Source organism: Jaculus jaculus, chromosome 3, assembly GCF_020740685.1.
Source record: "Jaculus jaculus isolate mJacJac1 chromosome 3, mJacJac1.mat.Y.cur, whole genome shotgun sequence".
NCBI lineage: Eukaryota > Metazoa > Chordata > Mammalia > Rodentia > Dipodidae > Jaculus > Jaculus jaculus.
In genome coordinates this window covers 88,626,537-88,647,904 of record NC_059104.1, presented here as the reverse complement: position 1 = coordinate 88,647,904, position 21,368 = coordinate 88,626,537, and the positions used below count along the sequence as shown (strand labels likewise).

Sequence of the window (21,368 nt, the reverse complement as noted above, 5' to 3'; positions counted from 1 at the left end):
AACTTGGTTTTAAAGTTAAAACTACTACAAAGCATGGCTATGTGGACAGAAACACATAATTGATTTCACTGGAAAGATGGCCTACTTTGTAGTAGCTCTTTATTAAAACTGCTTGCTTTAAGACGCAAGGCTTTTTTTTTTTTTTTTGGTTTTTCAAGGTAAGGTCTCACTCTAGTTCAGGCTGACCTGGAATTCACTATGTAGTCTGGAACTCTTGGCAATCCTCCTACCTCTGATTCCCAAATGCTTGGATTAAAGGCATGCGCCACCACGTCCGGCCACAAGGCCCTGTTTCCTATTTATTGCAGTCCCAGCTCCAAGAAAGTACAGGTCACAGCATAATAAACGAATTGCACAAAAGGGAGGCAGAGTCCCAGCACCTGTATTCAAGGATCGCCCACAAACCAGAAAGGCCTGGACCAGTATGAAATGCAGGTTCTGAAACGCCCTGCCCCCCGCAGCCAGAGGAGCTCCCAGGGAAGCGTAGCCTTAGCCTGGGTTGGGGGCTGTCCTTCTCGGCCTCCGTCCCTCTCGGTGTCCCAGATCCACACCCACACCCAGCATCGCTCCTCCCAGGCCTCTTCCAAACCCTCTGCTCAGCAGCTCCCAGCCCACCGTGCCTTCCAAAACCGGAAGTTACACGTTGCGTACGTAACTTCCGGCGTCACTTACTTCCGCAGCAGACGCGGAAGCGTGGGGCAGCGCCTGTCGGACTCCGGCGGCGGCGAAAGTAGCTTCCACCGGCCGCGTCCGCCGCCCATGCGGGCTGCGTCCACGAGCCCCCGCCGAGGGGCCGCACCATGAGCCAGCCCGGCGGCCTGGCCTCGCCGCGGACCCCGCCGTCGTCCAGCAAGGCCAGGATGAAAAGGCTCCCGAAGAAGAACCAGAACGAGAAGTACCGGCTGAAGTACTTGCGGCTGCGCAAAGCGGCCAAGGCCACGGTGTTTGTGAGTCTCACGGTCCTGTGGCCGCTCTCCGCTTGGAGACGGCGTCCTCGCGAGATCTTTCCCCTCCTGTAACCCACCCCACAGCGACACTGTCCACCGAGTGTACATCACCTGTTAGCCGCGGGTCCTTGGATACATTACAGTTTCTCTAAACCTGTTTCCTCCTCTGTAATGGAGAGAGAGCAAAGTACTTGGCCAGTGAAATTCAGTCATGACCGTTATTACTGAGTTTGATTTTTTGTTTTTAGTTAATTTGAGAATTAGGATGATTTTCCCAAGAGAACAGTGTCAGAGCCCTGGCGGCAATTTATTATTTTTTTTAATTTTATTTATTTTTGGTTTTTCGAGGTAGGGTCTCACACTAGTCCTGGCTGACCTGGAATTCATTCTGTTGTCTCAGGGTGGCCTTGAACTCACGGCGATCCTCCTACCTCTGCCTCCCGAGTGCTGGGATTAAAGGCGTGTGCCACCAGGCCTGGCTCCTGGCGGCAATTTAAAAGGCACTCTAATTTCAGTTTATTTCCCAAGCACAGCCCAACCCTCATGGCTGACCCCTTGTTTAAACAGGTAAATACATCTTTAAATAATGTCACCTTTTAGCTCCCTTTGATGAGGCTTCCAAGTGTACTGGGATGAATCCAGAGCCTGTATCATCTAGGGAGTGTCCTGCCACTGAGATGTCCTCCAGTTCCTGCCTTAATTGTTGGGATGTTAGAATAATCCTGGCTTAATCAAAATTGTCCCAGTGCTTAGAAATAGGGTTCCAGTCCTCAAATGTCACCCCTCCGCACACACATCTGAATCAATTTTCTTCCCAAAGCACAAACATATCTTGGCCTTTGTAGATGCATAAAAGACGACTTTGGCATTAAATTATTCCTAAAGCATTCAACACTTGGTATGTGTGGAATTAAGAGGACTTGGCACCTGATTTACTGTTTTCTTTTATCACCTATCTAAGGTACCTAGCACTTAGAATCTGTGTTAAGGATGTTGGCTCCTTTAAATACAGGGAAAGCTTCCTGAAGAAAAGGGAGATGTTTTTAAACATTATGTTGGAAGTTCCAACTCTGGAACATCATTCAGGATTGGTGTTTAAGAGGTAGATTAAGCTGGGCATGGTGGTGCACGCCTTTAATCCCAGCACTCGGGAGGCAGAGGTAGGAGGAACGCCATGAGTTTTAGGCCACCCTGAGACTACATAGTAAATTCCAGGTCAGCCGGGGGCTAGAGCCAGACTCTACCTCAAAAGCAAAAAAAAAAAAAAAAAAAAAAAAAAGGTAGGTTGAGTTATCACTAAAGAACAGTGGTTCTTTATGTAGATAGATATGATTAAATGACATTTAAGAAATTTTTTTGTTTGTTTTTCGAGTTAGGGTCTTACTGTAGCCCAAGCTGACCTGGAATTCACTATGTAGTGTCAGGGTGGCCTTAAACTCAGTGATCCTCCTACTTCTGCCTCCCCTGTGTTGGGATTAAAGGTGGGCACCACCATACCTGGTGATCTTTCTTTGGGGGGGGGGGTCCTATGTAGGGTCTCACTCAGCAGGCTGACCTAGAATTAATTCACTATGTAGTCTCAGGGTGACCTCACACTCTCAGCAATCCTACCTGTGGCTCCGAATTGCCGGGATTAAAGATATGTGCCACCCCAGCCTGCTTAAATTTGTAGCCCAGGCTGGCTTCGAATTCCTGATCCTCCTGCCTCCACCTCTTTAGCAGTATCGTACCAGAATGGGCCACCACAATCAGCCCTGGAGACATTTAAAGATTTTTACACAGTTGACTTAATTTAGTTTGCTTCCATACAGTGTTTCTGTATAAGATACTTTGGATTAGTTGCTGTTTTTTTTTTTTTTTTGGTCAATAGTCAAGGTTCTTGAGTATAGGTAGAACTATGTAGCAGTGTGCACTTAAGTTCAAGTACTATGCCATTTCCTCTGCCAGTGGCTACCCTAATTGGGATATTCTTGCACCTTAATTTTTCCAGACAATCCTGGAAACCCTGTTGCTTCTGACATAATCATTGAGAATGCTGCCATGTCACCCAAAGATTTTCCATATTGGATAAGAAATTATAGAATACCCTGCCTGTGTTATTCCCTGACCATCCTTCCCCTCAGCTTTATTGATGGCAGGTTCTTATCCAGCAGCACTGATGTTCTTTAATCTCAAATATGGACCCTCTTCCAGATCACTATCTTGATCTTTTATACACTGTTTGTGATTTTGCTCAACCTTTTTTTCTTAAGGAAAGTGCTGCTATTTGTGATGAAATTGCTCGTCTTGAGGAAAAATTTCTTAAAGCAAAAGAAGAAAGAAGGTGAGCAAGCTTCATTTTGTGTTCAGAATCAAATTTGTATGTGTGGTGATTAATAATGGTGTTGCTGCTCTGGATATTTTTTCTCCAGTGAGTTTTATGTATTGCTTAGCCCTTGTGGCCACTTGAGCAAGTACAGAGAAACTCAAAACCTATAGTATTGTTTCCCACACTTTCAAGTCATGTTGTTGGCTATGATGACAAGATAGTTCTTCTAATTACCTTTTTAACAAGGCATTCTTGTCACATCTAATAAGTCTTCTCTATTTTTCTTTTTTGATACAAGGTTTCGTGTATCTCAAGTTGGTCAAGCATGATCTTGATCTTCAGATCCTCCAGCCTCCACCTCCCCAGTACTGAGATTATGGGCTTGCACCATTATGCTCAATTTATGCAATGTTGGGGGTTGAACCCAGGGCTTCATGCATATTAACCAAGCACTCTACCAACTAAGCCATATCCCAAGGCCCCTAAGCTATATAATCTTACTATACAACACCCCAGTTATGAAACCAAGAGATAATAGAAACTGCTTCCTATTGTACAAATACTCAGTTTGTACAGTTAACACAAAGCATGGCAGGTATATCTATCCCTCTCATTCATAATGTATACTCTTCAGACACCTAACGCTTTCCAATGTCAAGGTAGAAGAGCCTTCCATATGCAAGAGAGACAAGCTATATTGACTAGTTAAAGTGTTTATTATCCTCTAGGACTTGCTTCATTGTCCTCAGGGTCCCACAAGAACCTTGTTATTTTTTACATTTTTTTAACATTTTTTAAAAATTTTTATTAACATTTTCCATGATTACAAAATATATCCCACGGTAATTCCCTCCCTCCCCACCCCACACTTTCCCATTTGAAATTCCATTCTCCATCATATTACCTCCCCATTACAATCATTGTAATTACATATATACAATATCAACCTATTAAGTATCCTCCTCCCTTCCTTTCTCTTCCCTTTATGTCTCCTTTTTAACTTAATGGCCTCTGCTACTAAGTATTTTCATTTTCACACAGAAGCCCAGTCATCTGTAGCTAGGATCCACATATGAGGGAGAACATGTGGCACTTGGCTTTCTGGGCCTGGGTTACCTCACTTAGTATAATCCATTCCAGGTCCATCCATTTTTCTGCAAATTTCATAACTTCATTTTTCCTTACCACTGAGTAGAACTCCATTGTATAAATGTGCCACATCTTCATTATCCACTCATCAGTTGAGGGACATCTAGGCTGGTTCCATTTCCCGGCTATTATAAATTGAGCAGCAATAAACATGGTTGAGCACGTACTTCTAAGGAAATGAGATGAGTCCTTTGGATATATGCGTAGGAGTGCTATAGCTGGGTCATATGGTAGATCAATCTTTAGCTAAGAACCTTATTTTTGTGAGTCTAATCTGTATTAACCTGGCTTTTCCAAGCACTTGAGTAAAGATACTGAATTGAGACAAGAATGGAAATTCATACCTCTGCTCCTTTTTCCTTCCAACCTAGGTACTTGCTAAAGAAGCTCCTCCAACTTCAGGCTCTGACTGAAGGGGAACTACCCCCTGCAGCTCCTTCCCACAGCTCCACTTTGCCCTTGGCTTATGGTGTGGCCAGCTCTGTAGGAGCTATACAGGGAGCTGGGTCCAGCACTGGGCCCGAGGAACCATTTGGGAAAAAATCCAAGAAGGAGAAGAAAGAAAAAGGCAAAGAGAACAACAAGCTGGAAGGTACTTTGAGAACACAGTATATCAGTTGCTTCATTGGCTCAGCTCCTGATGAAAAAGACCTGTTACTAACTAGTAGACCCATGTGGCTACATGTGCTCCACAAAGTCCCTTGAGAAGCAGGTGTCTTATTGAAGCCACTTTGGGTGGAGAGAGTCTATTTAGACCGGGCAAATAGGAAGGGAGCCCATTGAGACTGTCCTGTTCCTCTTGTCCCTACACTCTGGGAGGCATTCATTTTTGTCTTTCCTAGAGGCAAGGAAAGGACTCAGTGGCCTTTTGAGCACACTACTAGCTTGGGAAATCCCCAGTGGTACAGTTGAAGAGGACCTTAAAGTATAAGACTTTTAGCAAATAAGTGCTAATACTAAAATTGGTTACTACTGGTAGGCAAGTGAAAAAGATCCTCAGGGCTCTGGATAAAAGCCCCATGCATATAGTTCATCATCTGTAGATGGTACTTGGCCTACAATGTTTCCACTGAGTGATTTTTCAACTTTAAAGTTGTGTGAAAACAGTATGCATTCAGGAGAAAATGCTTTAAATTTTGATCCTTTTCTGGTATAATGATATGCAGAATAATACTTTTATCAATACTTGATGATGGAAACACAGCACCATTCCTAGTCACAGTCAGTGTACTGTGTTGCTAACCTGTGTTGATGGTAGGTTAGGAATAGGTATAGTATAGGCATTTTTACTTATAGTATAATGGTGCACTTATCTGCATATGACCCCACTGTAAATCAAGCATCTGTATATAAAACCAAGATTGGCTTTCTGCCCTTGGCATTGGGGGCGGGGGAGGGGTCCTAAAGTGGGTGACCCCAGATTTGCGTTTCAGTTCTGAAGAAAACATCCAAGAAAAAGAAAATGGAGGGAGGTGCACGCAAGCTGGTCCAGCCCATTACCCTGGATCCCTCAGGATGGCCTGTGTTCCCCATCGGACTAGGGGGTCTAACAGTATATAGCCTAGGGGAGGTGAGTGAGACCAGCGGCATAGAGAAGAGAATCAGAAATATGGGAATGGGGTTGAGCCTTCCCTCCCTGTTCCCATTGACAATAGCCCCTTGCTGATTTATACCAAGCCCAGAAAAATGGGCAGTCCATACAAAACTAGGTCAGTTTTGTCTGCTCCATAGCCAGCACTCTTTCTATATGCTTGGTCACTTTGCAATTCTAAAGTGGTTCTGAAATCTACCACAATAAGCTGGCCTTCTACATCCTTCAGGGACCTCAACTCCAGGGTGGGGAATATCTTTGTAGATCATCACCGACCGGCCTGGCTTCCATGATGAGAGTGCCATCTACCCTGTGGGCTACTGCAGTACTCGGGTGTATGCGAGTATGAAGTGTCCAGACCAGAAATGTCTCTATACCTGTCAGATCAAGGATGGTGGTGTGCAACCTCAGGTACCAACTCCAAGCCACTGGAAATTTCTTCCTTTTTTTTTTGTTTCTGATTTGTCTTGTTTTGAGAAACTCCTCTATCCCAGGCATTTTAAATATCCTGCCTGTTGTGACACCTTACAAGATAGAAACTGTGTAACTACCATTTGGGCAACTCGTAAGTCACACTGTACTTAGAGATTGAGCTGGGATATAAACCTATATTTACTACTTCAACTGATGCCCTTCTCTTGAACCATCTCCTTCTACAGTCCACATTGTAACTGTGTGAGGTTTGGTTAAGCCAGCTTGTGTTAAACTCAGGCCTATACACAGATCAGTTTGATATATTTCATTTCATGTGAGACTAAAATATAGGTAGCAAGACGTTACATATTCATTGCTGGCTGCATATACTCAAGGACTTGGCAGGGTCTTAGGAGTAAGAGTAATCTTGCTCTTATTAAATATCTTTCTTCCTCCTCCTTGAAGCTAAGGGTCCTGAGAAATTGAACCTGGGTCCCCATAGGCTTTGAAAGCAAGTACCTTAACTACTAAACCATCTCTCCAGCCCCTGTCTCATTTAAAAAAAAAAAAAACTTTTTGTATTTATACTTCAGGACATAAGTAGATGAAAGGTATAGAAGTTGTTAAATGATGACCTCTGAAGAGCAGATAACCAAGAAGTAAAGATTTGAAAGTTAGAAAATTTCCTCTGTTTATGTAGATTTGAATTTTTTAACAGCACTCTAGGAATTTTACTTTTTTTTTTTCCTTTGGTTTTCCAAGATAGCCTCACTCTAGCCCAGGCTGACCTGGGATTCAATATGTAGTCTTAGGGTGGCCTTGAACTCATGGTGATCCTCCTGCCTCTGCCTTCCAAGTACCGGGATTAAAGGTGTACACCACCACACCTGGCTTCTAGGAAACTTTCACTCCCATCTTCTAGTGTGGTGTCCAGCAGCTTCAGTTCTAAAGACAAGTAATGCTTATGAGAGTATGGCTACTTCCCCCTTGCAGTTAGTTGATCTGACTGTTCCTCTGTCATTCTCAGTTTGAAATTGTTCCTGAAGAAGACCCCCAGAATACCATCATCAGTTCCTCAGCAGACGCTTGTCATGCTGAACTGCTCCGGCTCATCAGTGCCACAGCGTGAGTTAGTCACCATTAGTACACTTGAGGCCTTTTTCTTTTAGTGAGTGGAGATCCCCTGCTTTGTAGAAACCTGTGGTAGGTCCTTCAGACTTTTGGCTGTTTTCCAGTGGATTTGAGGTTAAGAAAGTTTCCATGTTGTGTATGTTCATACAGTCATCTCCTTCAAAACTCAAAAGCTAAAGTTCTCCCTCTCTTTTAGGGGGAAATTGATGCCTAACCTGCTTTTATCTGGAGCTGACTTTTTTGGATTTTCTCATCCAACCATCCAAAACCTGATCCAGAGTTGTCCAGAAGCTCAAAAATGCATCCAGTAAGTGTGGGCAAAACTGTCCATTGGTGGAAGCTCGGTGGCCGGTGAATCCTCAGCTGGCAGTTACTATTTTGATCACTCATGCATTTATTGAGCTACTCTGTCAAAGTCATGCTTGCTTCTTGTGGTAGACAGCTTCAGGTTCACTGAGAGGAACTCCAGCTAGGAACACTTTGCATATCTTTAGATTGAAATCTGAAACCCGCCACCACACCTTAAGTGATACTGCCTCCAGCCATGTGGCTACAGATGAAAACTACAAACAATAAAAAACTGAATATATTGGGAGGCCATCTATTCAAACTACCACACTTCTCCACCTGTATACTGCAGTATTGACCCTATTGGCCATCTAGACAGGTGAACAGCAGCCAGTAACCCAGTGTACTACATAATAACTTGAGTACCTCACATCCAAAATGCTTGGGACTAGAAGTGCTTCAGATTTGGAATTTTTGTTTAAATATTTAGAGACACATAATCAGGTACCTTGGGGATAAGACACAAGTCAAAGTAGTAAATTCATGTATGTTTCATATATACTTTATATATATATTATACATGTATCCTAAAGTTTTGTGTATACAATATTTTTAGTGCTCTCACATTTTAACTGGCCCACCATGAGGTGTGGCATTTCTCATATGTGGCATTATATGGATGCTAAAACGGTTTGGATTTTGGACTATTTTGAATTTTCAGACTAAAGTTGCTCAACCTGTACCATTTTCTGTGTGTGCCATAATAGCAAACCATGAATAAAAGGGTTAAGAAGGGCTGGAAAGATGGCTTAGTGGTTAAGGCACTTGCCTGCGAAGCCTAAGGACCCAGGTTCGATTCCCCAGTCCCAACAGAAGCCAGCTGCACAAAGGGGCACATGCATCTGGAGTTGATTTGCAGTGGCTAGAGGCCCTGGTGTGCCCATTCTCTCTCCCTTTCATAGTCTCTCTCTCTCTCTCTCTCTCTCTCTCTCTGTCTCTCTCACTCACTTGCTCAAAATAAGTAAGTAAATTTTTTTAAAGTGTTAAAAAGTCCAGCAGAATATGTCACTGAAGAGATTTGCCTTGTTTTAGTTTGGTTTTTGGTTCTGTTTTGTTTTATTCTTATCCAATGGTTGTTTTTGTTGGTTGGTTGGTTTTCAGCCTGACAGTGTTCTGTTTATTATTTATTATTTTTGACTCTGATACATGTATACAATGCATTTTGATCCTCCTCCTACACACTAAAATCCTTGTTCTTCCCTTTAGATTCCTATCTTGTTTTCATGCATTGCTCCCTTGTTTGTTGTTGGCCTACTGAGTTAAGTAGGGCTCACTTGCATGATTATGGGTGATAAGTTGTTTAGTGCCTTAACTGCTAAGCCATTTCTCCAGCCCAATCCCCATAGTTTTCATCAATCCCAGCAATGTTCAAACATCCCCATGGTCCAAGGGCTTTTAACTGAACTGTGATACCAAAAAAAAAACAAAAACAAAAAAAAAAAAAAACCAAACCATAATGACACAGAACAGAGTGTCACACTACAAAAGATAGCATTAGATAGCATTGGGTATAGCAAAGAAATACTCCAGCAATACAAGATTTAAACAGAACAAACATCAAACTATAGCTCCACATACAACAACTAACCAGTGGCGAGTCTCTGGAGTTGGAATTCAGCCCCTCCACCTAGGCCACTCATAGTCCTGGAAAACTTCATCCAGTGCTAGTAGCTTTCCTTGGCTATCCCATAGTCCTGGCATCTCCATTGGGTTTCTACTGCAACCCACAGTTCATGGCTCCACTGGGCCTCCATACAGGTAATCCAACAAACCTGCTTCACACAGCCAATGGCCATTTCAAAAATACAAAACCATGTTGCACATTCAACGGCCCTCCCCTTTCTGCATTTGTTATACTCCATAAAACCAGATGGGCTATCAGTTTGTTCATCCAGGGGGGAATAAAGCCAGCTCTGAAGATAGGACACTCCGTCAGCATTCACACCCCTTCAGAAGACTGCATTCTTCCCATTGTCCCAGTGCACATCAGCTGGCCCAATCTCAGTTGTTGTAGTCTCTCAAACATTGGAGATGAACTGGCAGCAGTTTGGGCCCAGAGATTTATTCTTTTTCTGTGCCATATCCCTCTGCTCACACCAGTCCATTTCTATACAATACAACACTGCACAAGTACCCAGGACACAGGCAAGCAGAACACAGCAAACCTCACACAAACTGCTTCTAACCTAGTCCAGGCAAAGCTCTTTCTCACCCTCACAACCAAACCTCACAGCATTCAGTCTTTCACCTCAGATCAGAATGGTCCATCTAGCTATATTTACAGCACAGCAAGGCATCTCTTAGGCCAAGGTTTCAAATTCGTCCACATTCCTACTACAAGTCAGTTTCAAAAAGCCAAAGGCCACACACAGTGATCCCACTTCTCAGCACCAGTTTTACTGTTGCAGTCAGCTTCTCATTGCTAGTAGAAAACACCTGATCAAAATCAGCCTGTGGGAGGAAAGGGTTTTTAGTTTTGGCTAACCAACTCAAGGGGATGATCCATGATGGCAGGAGAAAGTGATGGCATGCATAGAGAGTCAACATCACCTCCTGGCCAAAATCAGATGAACAGCAACAGGAGAGTGTAACAAATACTAGCAAGAGGAAGCTGGTTATAACACCCCTAAGCCCATCCCCAACAATACATTGCCTCAAGGAGGTTTTAATTGTCAAATTGCCACCAGCTGGAGACCTAAGCATTCAGAACACCTAAGTTTAGGGGTAACATCTGAATCAAACCACCACAGTTGGGATCCATTGTAATGTCACCCTTTCATTTCTAATTTTATTAATTTTGGCCTTCTCTTTTTTTGTTTGGTTACTTTGGCTAAGGGTTTGTCAGTCTTGTTTATTTTTCTAAAGAACCAATTCCTCATTTCATTGATTTTATTTTTGTATTTCTAGTTCATTAATTTCTGCCCTAATTCTTTTTAGAATTGGTTTACTGTTTTCCAAGGCCTTCAGGTATATCATTGTAGGCACTAAAGCTATGCAGTGTTCCCTCTTGAACTACCTTCAGTATATCCCATAGAAATTGATAAGTTGTATGCTTGTTTTCATTCAGTTCTATGTGTTTTGCTGTTTCCTTTTTGATTTTTTTTTTTTTAGTGACCTACTCATTTTCATTAGTGTAGTGTTTAGTCCACAGAAGTTCATAAAACTTCTGTAGGGTTTTTTGTTGTTGTTAATTTCTAGCTTTATTGCATTGTTGAATAAAATACATGGCATTATTTCTGTTTTCCTAAATTTGTTGAAACTTGCTTTGCATCCAAATGAGTGATTTATTTCAGAGTAAGTTCCGTGGACTGCTGAGAATGTGTTTTCTGTAGTTTTGGCGTGGGGTGTTCTGTATACATCTGTTGAGTCCATTTGCTATACAATATCATTTAGCACCAGAATTTTTCTGTTTATGTCTGGTTGACCTATTAGAGACAGTATGCATTGCAGTCACCTACTATAACTATGTTGAAGTTAATCTGAGACTTGTGTCTAGTAAGAGTTTTTTATGAAGTTGAGTGCCCCTGTGTTCAGTGCATATATAAGGCTATAATGTCCTCTTGGTGGATTGTCCTCTTGATCAATATGAAGGGTTCTTCTTTATCTCTTCTGACTAGTTTTGGTTTTAAGTATATTTTGTCAGATACTAGAACAGCAACACCACTTTTTTTTTGGTTCCATTTTCTTGGAATACCTATTTCCATCCTATCCCCTTTAAGGTAGTGTCTGGTTTTGAGGGTAAGGTGAGTTTCTTGAAGACAGCAAAAAGATGGATCCTGCTGGGCATGTGGCACACCTTTAATCCTAGTACTTGAGAGGCAGAGGTAGAGGAATTGCCATGAGTTCAGGGCCACACTGAAACTGCATAGTGAATTCTAGGTCAGCCTAGGCTACCTTGAGACCCTACCATGAGGTAGGGTTTCAATTCTCCAACCAAAAAGCATAGAGTAGCAGACTAGATCAGAAGCAAGAAAGGGAAAGAGGCAGAGTATGGTGAGACTGGGCCAGCAAAAGACATGAGATAGGCGCTGGGCAATGTTCAGCGTGGCAGGGAACTTAACCTACATCAATGTGACATACAGCCGTGTGGATTGACTGGGGTAGTGGGAAAGACTTAGTAGGCACTGGAGAGGTTTGCCAGGTTGTGAGGGCAAAGTAGCAGACTCATCCACAGCAAACGGAAGACTCTCGGAACCAGCAGTAAGGAAGGTACCCAGGGTTGTGGTGGACTCAGCCGCAGTGGTGTGATGTGAGTAGGCCAGTAGGAAGCAATGTTTTATACATATGCGCTTATATATTAATAAGATCTAATGAAAAGCCGGGCGTGGTGGCGCATGCCTTTAATCCCAGCATTTGGGAGGCAGAGGTAGGAGGATCGCCGAGAATTCGAGGCCACTCTGAGACTACATCGTTAATTCCAGCTCAGCCCGGACCAGAGTGAGACCCTACCTCGAAAAACCAAAAAAAAAACAAACTAATGAAATTAACTTAATTCTTTTTTTGGGAGGGTGGGTTTATGAGGTAGGGTCTCACTTTAGCTCAGGCTGACCTGGTATTCTCTATGCAGTCTCAGGGTGGCCTCGAACTCACAGCAATCCTCCTACCTCTGTCTCCTGAGTGCTGGGATCAAAGGCCTGCGCCACCACGCCCGACTTAACTTAATTCTTTACAGCTACGAATGGGTTACTGTGGTCCAGCAGACATGTTCACAAATAATTCCCTTTGGTCCTGTAGTTATCAATGGGTGGAATTTGATGCATGCAAGCCTGAAACGGGGCAGCTGCCCAACGAGCTGCCAGAGAATGATGCAGCTATGAATTTGGAAGCCTTTCAGAGACAGACCTTTGATGAAGAACACAGTGATCCCATTCTTCCAGGTACCTTTTAACTTTGCCTCTCTGGTTTGAAAATTACCATTTTTGGCTACTGTATCTCTTCACATATTGATGATCACTAACTACAAGGCTCACTGATCAGCTGTGGGCAGTGCTGAGTCAGGGCAGAGGAGGGCAGGGTAGTCTGTGTGGGGTGCCCATAATACTCACAGAAGTTAGGGGAGCACCTGAAGCACCAAAAAGCCACAGTATTTCAATTTTTTTGAGAGAATGGGGACACCAGGGCCTTCAGCTGCTGTGAACAAACTCCAGATGTATGCACACCCTTGTAGTGCATGTGCAACATTGCACACTTGTCACTGTGACTGGCTACATGAGACCTGGAGATTCGAACCTTAGTTCTTAGGCTTTGCAGGCAAGCACCTTAACTGCTAAAAGCCATCTCCTCAGCCCTCAATTTCTAACTTAAGTAAGATCTGGCTAGAAAACTGGGAAGGGCAGGAGGCTTACTATGCAGGGAGTAGGACTTCTAGGGAAGTCAGAGATCAAGTGGCAACCATGTCCCACAAATGGGAAGAGGAATAGAGGCTCAGGTTCATAAAGGGGTATGTACTATATTGTATAGTATAGTATATAACCATAAATAAATCATTGTAAAAAAAAAGTCTTTATGTTACCTATCAAGGGCAAAATTGGTTGACATAAGGAATTAAAACACTACTGAGAGGCTGGAGAAATAGCTTAGCAGTTAGTACTTGCCTGCAAAGCCAAAGGACCCAGGTTTGAATCCTCAGTATCCATGTAAGCCAGGTGCACAAGGTGGCACATATGTCTGGAGTTCGTTTGCAATAGCTAGCAGCCCTGGAACATCCATTCTGTCTATTTGCCTCTTTCCCTTTCTCTCTCTGAAATAAATAAATAAAAATGTATTTTAACAAAATACTAATGAGTCCCAAATAATAGTGAAACTTAAGGAATTGTTTTCTATAGGATCCTTGGACCTTCCTGAGCTTCAGCCTGCAGCCTTTGTGTCTTCTTACCAGCCTGAGTTCCTGACACATGAACCCTTGATAGACACTCACCTGGAGCACCTAAAGTCTCCATCACAATGTAGCCCAGTTCAGTCTTCAGACTGAAAAGAAGGGATCAGAACTCACTTCATTTTCATCTGAACTTTTTAACTTAAACTAAATCTCAATACATGTGGAAGGCAGCATTCAGAAGCAAAGATGATAGTGGCATTTAATTGTTGAGGTTCCTATGGTGACAGAAAAAAACACTAGAGTTGCTTTATTTTTCACAATAAATATCTCTTGACAATTCTTATTTTCCTCTTCTTACATGTAGTCAGGATATAATCATTGTTGCTTAGCTCTGCCTGAGGTAAAATTCAATCTTTTATAAGCCTGCTTAGTGTGTTTGGGCTACTGTACCCATATGCCATATAGCTTACAAACAAATTTGTTTCCATTTGGGAGGCTGGGAAGTCCAAGTTCAAGAAACTCTCAATGTCTTAAGGCCTGCTTCCTGTTTCTTAGGCAGCTGCCTTGTTACAACCACGTGGTAGAAGGGAACTCTAGATTTCCTTGAATAAGGACACTAAATTCCATGCAGAACCATTATGACTTAATCACCTCCCATGACCTTCAACCCATACCATCAAAGTTGCGGTTAGGATGTAATTTAAAAGTTTAAAACATTGATGCTGTATAGTTGGTAATTTATGATAGAGTAAGAGTATTATAACTGAATACACTTGATTTTGCAACCCAGGCGTTTGCTCTTATAACTCCTACACTGTTATTTTCTTCCACATTTTGCCCACCCTTCAAAGAGATTAAAAAAAAAAGTCCTCTTTACCCATTTCCTATTAGATGTATTATAATACTGTTTTAACCCAATGTGTTGAAACTACATGTTAATAACAAATTCAGATAGAGCATAGTTGAGGATTAGTTCTCCATAACAGACTTACCCTGTCATTTCATTTAACCAAGTAATAAAATCTCACATCCTATACAGGCTTGCTGCATCACCAAGTCTCCATCAGTATAGTGCCATGCCTGGTTCCCTATCCAACAAGTTCCCTCCGCTGGCCCGAGTGGGGTTAGTGTCTGACAGTATGACTCTGACCTGCAGAGGAAGGGACCAAAACGAGCAGTGATTTATGGAGACAAGTGTTGCCATGAGCCCAGACAAGCCTGGAACTCATGACTTTCGGACCTCAGCCTTTAGAATACTAGAATTACAACCATGCCCTTCCCAGCTTTTAATTATTCTTAACTATAGTCTGTAAATTTGTATAACTTTTATAGTGTAAAAGTAGCAACGTAAAAACTCAGATAATAGGTCTGGTGGGAAAGAGATCACCCAGTGCTGTTGGCATTAAATTGCTAGAGCACACTCCTTTTATCATAGAAAAATTCCATTCTGTTACAGCCTGAGTGGAAGTTTAGGCTAGAAAGACATTTTCAAGAATTTTACTGAGTTAGTACAAGTTCACTAGAATCTGAATTATAAATTTTAACCCATTGAATGCATAAACTGAAGGACTTGACACCTACATCATTTTAGAGTAAATGATTAGAATATAGTACATCACACTACAATATATCACATACAGAAATGTTGTAACTTTGGTCTTACTACTGTGTGCATATATGTATTATGGTATATAGTTGATTATATAACCCACACCAAGGAATATGGTGAGAGGGGTGTGTCTTGCTTAGTTTTCACTTTTCACATTGAAGATGACATTTGTGGGCTGGAGCAATGGCTTAGCAGTTAAGGCATTTGCCTGCAAAGCCTAGCACCGACATAAGCCAAATGCACAAGGTGGCACATGCATCTAGAGTTCACTTGCAGCATCTGGAGGCCCTGCCACACCCATTCTATTAAAGATGACATTTGTGTTCCTTTCCCATGTTCTAAGAAGAATTTGTTTTGTTTTTGAGGTAGGGTCTCACTCTAACCCAGGCTGACCTGGAATTCATTATGTAGTCTCAGGCTGGCCTCAAACTGACAGCAGTCCTTCTACCTCAGCCTCCCAGGTACTGGGCCTAAAGGTGCAAGCCATCACACCCAGCAGAGAGAGAATGGACATGCAAGGGCCTCTAGCCACTGCAAACAAACTCCAGATACATGTGCCACTTTGTGCACCTAGCTTTACATGGGTACTAGGGAAATGAACTTGGCTTGTTAGGCTTTGCAGACAAATGTCTTGGCCACTGAACCATCTCCCCAGCCCCCAAGGAGAATTTTAAGTCTGATGTGAATATAATTTTAACTAGTGTGATGGTCAGTACTGATTGTCAACAGGATCTAGAATCAGGAGACAAACCTCTAGGCATATCTAAGGGGGAGTCTCTAGGTAATTGAGGTGGTAAGGCCTGCTCTAAATGTGGGTAGGTGGCACAGTTTCATGGGCTGGGGTCTCAGACTGAATACAACAGGAGAAAATGAGCTGAACATCAGCATCCATCCCTCTCAACTTGATGAGTACAATCAATGTGACCAGCTGCCTCAGCTCCTTCCCACATGACTTGCCAGAAACAATGGCCTGTACTCTCAAACTCTGAAGCAAAATAAACCCTTTTCCTCCTTGAATCATTCTTGTCAGGTGTTTTGTCGCAACAACAAAAGTAACACAATTTGTAATAGAATTTTCAAGAGCTGTCAGCTATTTCTGATCAGCCAATAAGCTGCATTATGGTTCTTAAAAGTATACATAAAAACCCATTTCGCCTTTGTTCTGTAAGCTTATCATGTGGCCTCACTGTCTTTTTTTCTGTAGGGATTAACCTTAGTTAGACCCTTTGTCTCTAAACAGCCTAAGACTTCTGTCTGAAGACTTGTTTGCCTCAGTTACTTCTGTTTGCTTTCATGTGTTGTATGCCTGTGATTTCCCCACCCCTCACCTGAATGTGTGCCCTAGCTCCTGTGTCTTTATTCCCTAAGGCAGGTCTTTAGCACCCCAAATATGCCTGAATATGAGGCTGATATGTAATATGTTTGCCTTAAACATTCAAATTATCATTCAGTAGACTGAAATAACAATTGTTTGGGACTTAATGAGAATACAAATAAATCTGTCTTCAGTTGCCTGAGAGACTGTCATAAAGTAGTAAGGTTTCCTGAGGGAAAAAAAAATCAGTTCCATATAATGAAAGACTTGGAAACTTCATATAGAAACCACCAGGAGTTTGCGAAGGATACCATGAAATACCAGCCTCCACTGCCTTTGAAATTGCTTCCAGGCCTGAGATTCCACAGTTCTAGGGGAAAAGTGGGGGAAATAGGCACTTCACTCCCAGTGACACAAGGGGAGTGGCACTGGTACCCAATTTCATTGTAGTTCAGAGGCTTAGACTAAGGGACAAAGATGAGCATTTCAAGTTCCTGCAAGCCCTGGCTCATCTCATAACATTGGCACAATCACAAGCTATCTGGGAGTTGTGCAATGACACTTTCTGTTAATTTCCTTTAAAAGCAACAGTTATCATTTTAACTCTCAAGTGCACAATCTAAAGGACCCTCCCTTGTAGTTAAGATTGTACAATGCTGCAAATGCTATCTGGCAACCCTGGTCTAATGTCCAGGAGCCTGATCTGTAATGAAGGCAATGAAGGGAGGAGCTGGCAGGGTACTGCTGGAGTGGTAAACTGGGCACTTCTTGTATTCACAAGGCCATGTGGTCCAGGCATAACGAAGAGCAGCCACAGTGCCAGGACAAGAACTGATATCCAAGGTCAGAATGTGGATGGAGAACGTGTTCATGGGAGATGGCAGCCACTTGCACTGATGGTCACTGCAACAGGAGATCTAATAAGAGTCAGAACAAAAGGATGGTCAGTTCAGTAGAAGGGTACATTAAAAAGCTGGGAATTGCTCCTTCAGACACTAGGAGGGATGGAAGGGGGTCATTTTCAGCCAAGGACTCATTTCTGACAGTAACTAGGATCTGGGCCAGATTAGGTTTAATTGACAAAGCCACAAGTTGATAATGAATGCTCATGTTAGGTTGAGGGTAGAGTTCAGTGGCAGAGCACTTGCTTAGCAAGCATAAGGCCCTGGGTTTAATTTCGGCACCAAAACTAAAAAGCATGTTCAAGGAATTAAATTAAATTGCTAAGTAAAACATTAACTTACTGAGGGGATCCAGGAAATATAGTCATGCCAAGCATTCAGGAAAGGCCCCTGTAAGCATCCTCTGGTGGTCCCTCCCACAAGATGGCAAAGCTAAACAGCCACTCGCAATAGAGTGGGAAGAGAACAAAGAGAAACTGCTATGCCTTTCAGAGAAGACAAATCACCCAGAACCCAAAGTTAAATTCTGTCCTGACCCCAACTTTGATTCCAGGGCCAGATAATGGGCCAGCAGCCAATTAAGAGTTCAGAGTCTCCTTAAGTTCATCTGCATCCCATATGGGAAGAAGCAGAGTGGGCACTGACTGAGCATCTGAGGTGGACGGATACTATAGTGGAAATTTTTGAGAAGGTGCAGCTCTAAATCCTGTGCAGTCTGTCTTTATTATCCTCATCTCCATGCCCTTTTTTTATTATGTATTTGTTCTCTGAATTTTCAAGGTAGGGTTTTACTCTAGCTCAGGCTGACCTGGAATTCACTATGTAGTCTCAGGGTAGCCTCGAACTCATGGTGATCCTCCTGCCCCTGCCTCCCAAATGCTGGGATTAAAGGCATGCACCACTACACTCAGCTTCCATGCCCTCTTTTAAAATATTTTTTTTATGAATTTGAGAGAGAGAATGGGTGTGCCAGGCCTCTAGCCACTGCACATGAGCTCCAGACACTTGTGCCACCTTGTGGTTCAGCTTACATGGTGTGGTAATTTGAATGGATGTCCCCCAATATATTCAAGATTTTATTAAAGCTTGTAACTTAGATCTCCAACTGCTTGGCTGGAGATGTCACTAGGAAGATCCTAGGTTGAGCCCTTAGGTGTGGAGGTAGATTAGAATGCCAGTCTGAAATAGGCAAAGTGCCTGACCTTTGCCTGGAGTTCCTAAGTGTGCTTACCTGTGCTAATGGTGGTTGCTTTTCTTTCTGCTTAGAATTGTAAAAGGGGGCTAACTTCTCCTGCCATTAGGGAACTTCCCTTCTGTCTATAAGCTTCACTAAATTTCTTCCTCCTATAACTGTGTGGTTTGAAAGTTCATCCTCAGTGACCTGAAACTGCTACATGTGGATTCTGGGGAATTGAACCTGGGTCCTTAGGCTTTGCAGGCAAGTGCCTTAACCACTAAGCCATCTCTCCTGCTCCCATGCCCTCTCCCTACCTGGTGGCCTCAGAATTCCCAAAAACATGTCTTTAAACACTCTAGGAAAGCCTCTGCCCTCAACTATAAGAGACTCCTAATTAACCTCCTTAATCAGTGGCTCCAACTGCACAGGAATAATTACTGCTGAGTATTAGAAGAAAGTGACCTTGTTAAATTGATTTATGCACAGTTATAAATCATCAAGCTTGAGTCATTCAAAGGAGACACTAAACTCAGTATCAGATTTTAGCATAGTGTTTTTAAAAGGCACCCAAGCCAGGTGTGGCTGTGCACACCTTGAATCCCAGCACTCAGGAGGCACAGGTAGGAGGATCGCTGTGAGCTCCCTGGGGACTACATAATGAATTCCAGATCAGCCTGGGCTAGAGTGAGACCCCACCTTGAAAAACCAAAAAATATGAATAAAAAGAACTCAAGGTTGAGGGGTATAGCCTAGGCGATACTCTTTCAACTGGGAGCCTACAAACACAACCCTTCCCAGAGCAATGATGGGAATCCTAGCAGGAAAAATTCAAAAGGAATATTTAATGGCAGTTCATCTTCCCTTCTTTGCCTCAAACTTGTCTCTAATGAGGCTTACTTGTCCCTCTAGACAAGCTCACCCTACCCCCCTACTTCCTCATAACATCACAATGACTGAAGGGCTTAAGTGGGGATGAATTCCAACTCCTGCCCTGGGATGAAACCCCCCCCTTTTTTTTTCTCACCTCAAATATATTATCCTGCCCCTGCACCTGGATTTGCTGGTCATATGTAAGGTTGAGCAGCCCACTGGAAGTCAAGAGCTCTATCTTCTTAGGCAATGGTCCTTGGAAGGTCAAGTTCTTCTCACCATAAGCCACAGCACGGGCCCCCAAGTGCAGACGATAAGCCACAGTCTGTTTATCTCGAGGGTGAATGCTACCAGACAGAAACAAGTAGAGAACAATGGGTTCTAGCTCAAGAGCACCCACATGTTTTAAAGGTAAGGACAGTCATTAAGGAAAAGCTAGCTGGACATGGTGGCCCAGGCTGGTAAATACCAGAACTCAGAAGGAAGAGGTGGAAGGATTATGACAAGTTCAAGGCCAGGGAACATGACAAGTATCTAATGTACATGGTGAGACCCTATCTAAAAAAGAAAAAAGTGGGGTGGGCAAGGTTAAAGTTGCCTGACTTCTAATTACCTTGAAAGAAATGTGGTGGCCACAGATAGAGCTCTGGGCCTTTGATAAGTTTGGACTCAAAAAGCAACAGAGCTAGAAAGAAGAAATGATGGGAGAGAGAGAGCAAAGACATTAGAACAACCCTAAGACAGCTAACAAGTAAGACTATTCCCAACCACTAAAAGTCATGTTGCATCTGGGTCAGAGTTCACATATGTGTCTACCTAATTTTTGTTTGTTTATTCAATATTAACAAATTCCTCCTGCAATCTAAACTTCATGTGTTGGGTTCCATTTCATATTTGAAATATTGAGTCCTATAGTAAGTATGTGGTATTCACTGGCCCTCTTCATAAAAAGTCCCTGCTAGAATTCCATGGCCTGCACTCACTTGAAGGTGATGATGGCCACACGACTTGGTCTGGCTAATACAGGGTGAGCAGAAGTGACTTGTATTGCTTCCAGATGGAAGCACTTGCCTGACAGTATGAGGCTTTAAGGTCATCAGGAAAGGAAGATCATCGTAGAGACTTGTTCTGGGTCTGTGAATGACTATAATGAGCAAAGTCTCTGTTGACCTGCTTTGACAAAAGGTGAGTGAGCATGAAATTAGTTTGTGTTGTATCAAAGCACTGAGATACTGAAGGCTGTTTTTTGGTTGGTTGGTTGTTTTAACTTTTTATTATTGTAACTCACCCAGCAGAGACTGATATACAGTACAATTAACTCCAGCCCTTAGTCCAACCCACCCTGTAGGAAGGACTTCAGACAAGAACATGCACAGGTCAAGCAATGTCCATGAAGCAACCATACCTGCCAAAAGGTGAGTCCCTGTCACAGAGATCCATAGCAACGGCCATGAAAGCACCAGGCATCATCAGGTTGGGGACAGAGCCAAAGTCTGCTGTCTGATGCCAGCGGATCTCAGGAAACCCATAGTCAGACATGCTTACAGGCAAGTATGACGATAGCTAGAAAGGAAAGGTGATTTTTTTTTGTTTTTTTTTTTTGTTTGTTTGTTTTTTAATTTTTATTAACATTTTCCATGATTATAAAATATATCGAAAGGTGATGTTTTAATTGCATCCAAATCCTGCACTGAAGATTTCTTCTCTCCGTCCATTCAACAAGTGTTTACTGAGCACCTTCCTGTTATGCATGGTCTTTCCAGAGATGGCTGCAAGTCTCCATCAACCA

The 21,368-nt window shown here is 42.7% G+C and overlaps 2 protein-coding genes across 3 annotated transcripts in view; one reads left to right on the top strand and one right to left on the bottom strand.

Annotated features, from left to right (window-relative positions):
* The first annotated feature begins 727 nt into the window (after positions 1 to 727).
* Positions 728 to 14,045, top strand: Tbrg1 (transforming growth factor beta regulator 1). Its single transcript, XM_004670604.3, has 9 exons — positions 728 to 947; positions 3,200 to 3,270; positions 4,776 to 4,996; positions 5,838 to 5,974; positions 6,260 to 6,406; positions 7,437 to 7,534; positions 7,737 to 7,847; positions 12,623 to 12,765; positions 13,714 to 14,045. Exons 1-9 carry the CDS (start codon positions 801 to 803, stop codon positions 13,857 to 13,859), a joined length of 1,221 nt encoding a protein of 406 aa, XP_004670661.1. The 5' UTR covers positions 728 to 800; the 3' UTR covers positions 13,860 to 14,045.
* A 1,813-nt stretch (positions 14,046 to 15,858) lies between these two features.
* Positions 15,859 to 21,368, bottom strand: part of Siae (sialic acid acetylesterase) — a 59,103-nt gene continuing 53,593 nt past the window's right edge. For both annotated transcript variants that reach the window (XM_045146195.1, XM_045146196.1), the window contains exons 8-10: positions 20,985 to 21,142; positions 19,734 to 19,926; positions 15,859 to 17,547 (exon numbers count right to left, since the gene is read on the bottom strand). In XM_045146195.1, coding sequence (XP_045002130.1) covers positions 17,314 to 17,547; positions 19,734 to 19,926; positions 20,985 to 21,142 — 585 coding nt within the window. In that variant the 3' untranslated portion in view covers positions 15,859 to 17,313. The remainder of the gene's footprint in view (positions 17,548 to 19,733; positions 19,927 to 20,984; positions 21,143 to 21,368) is intronic.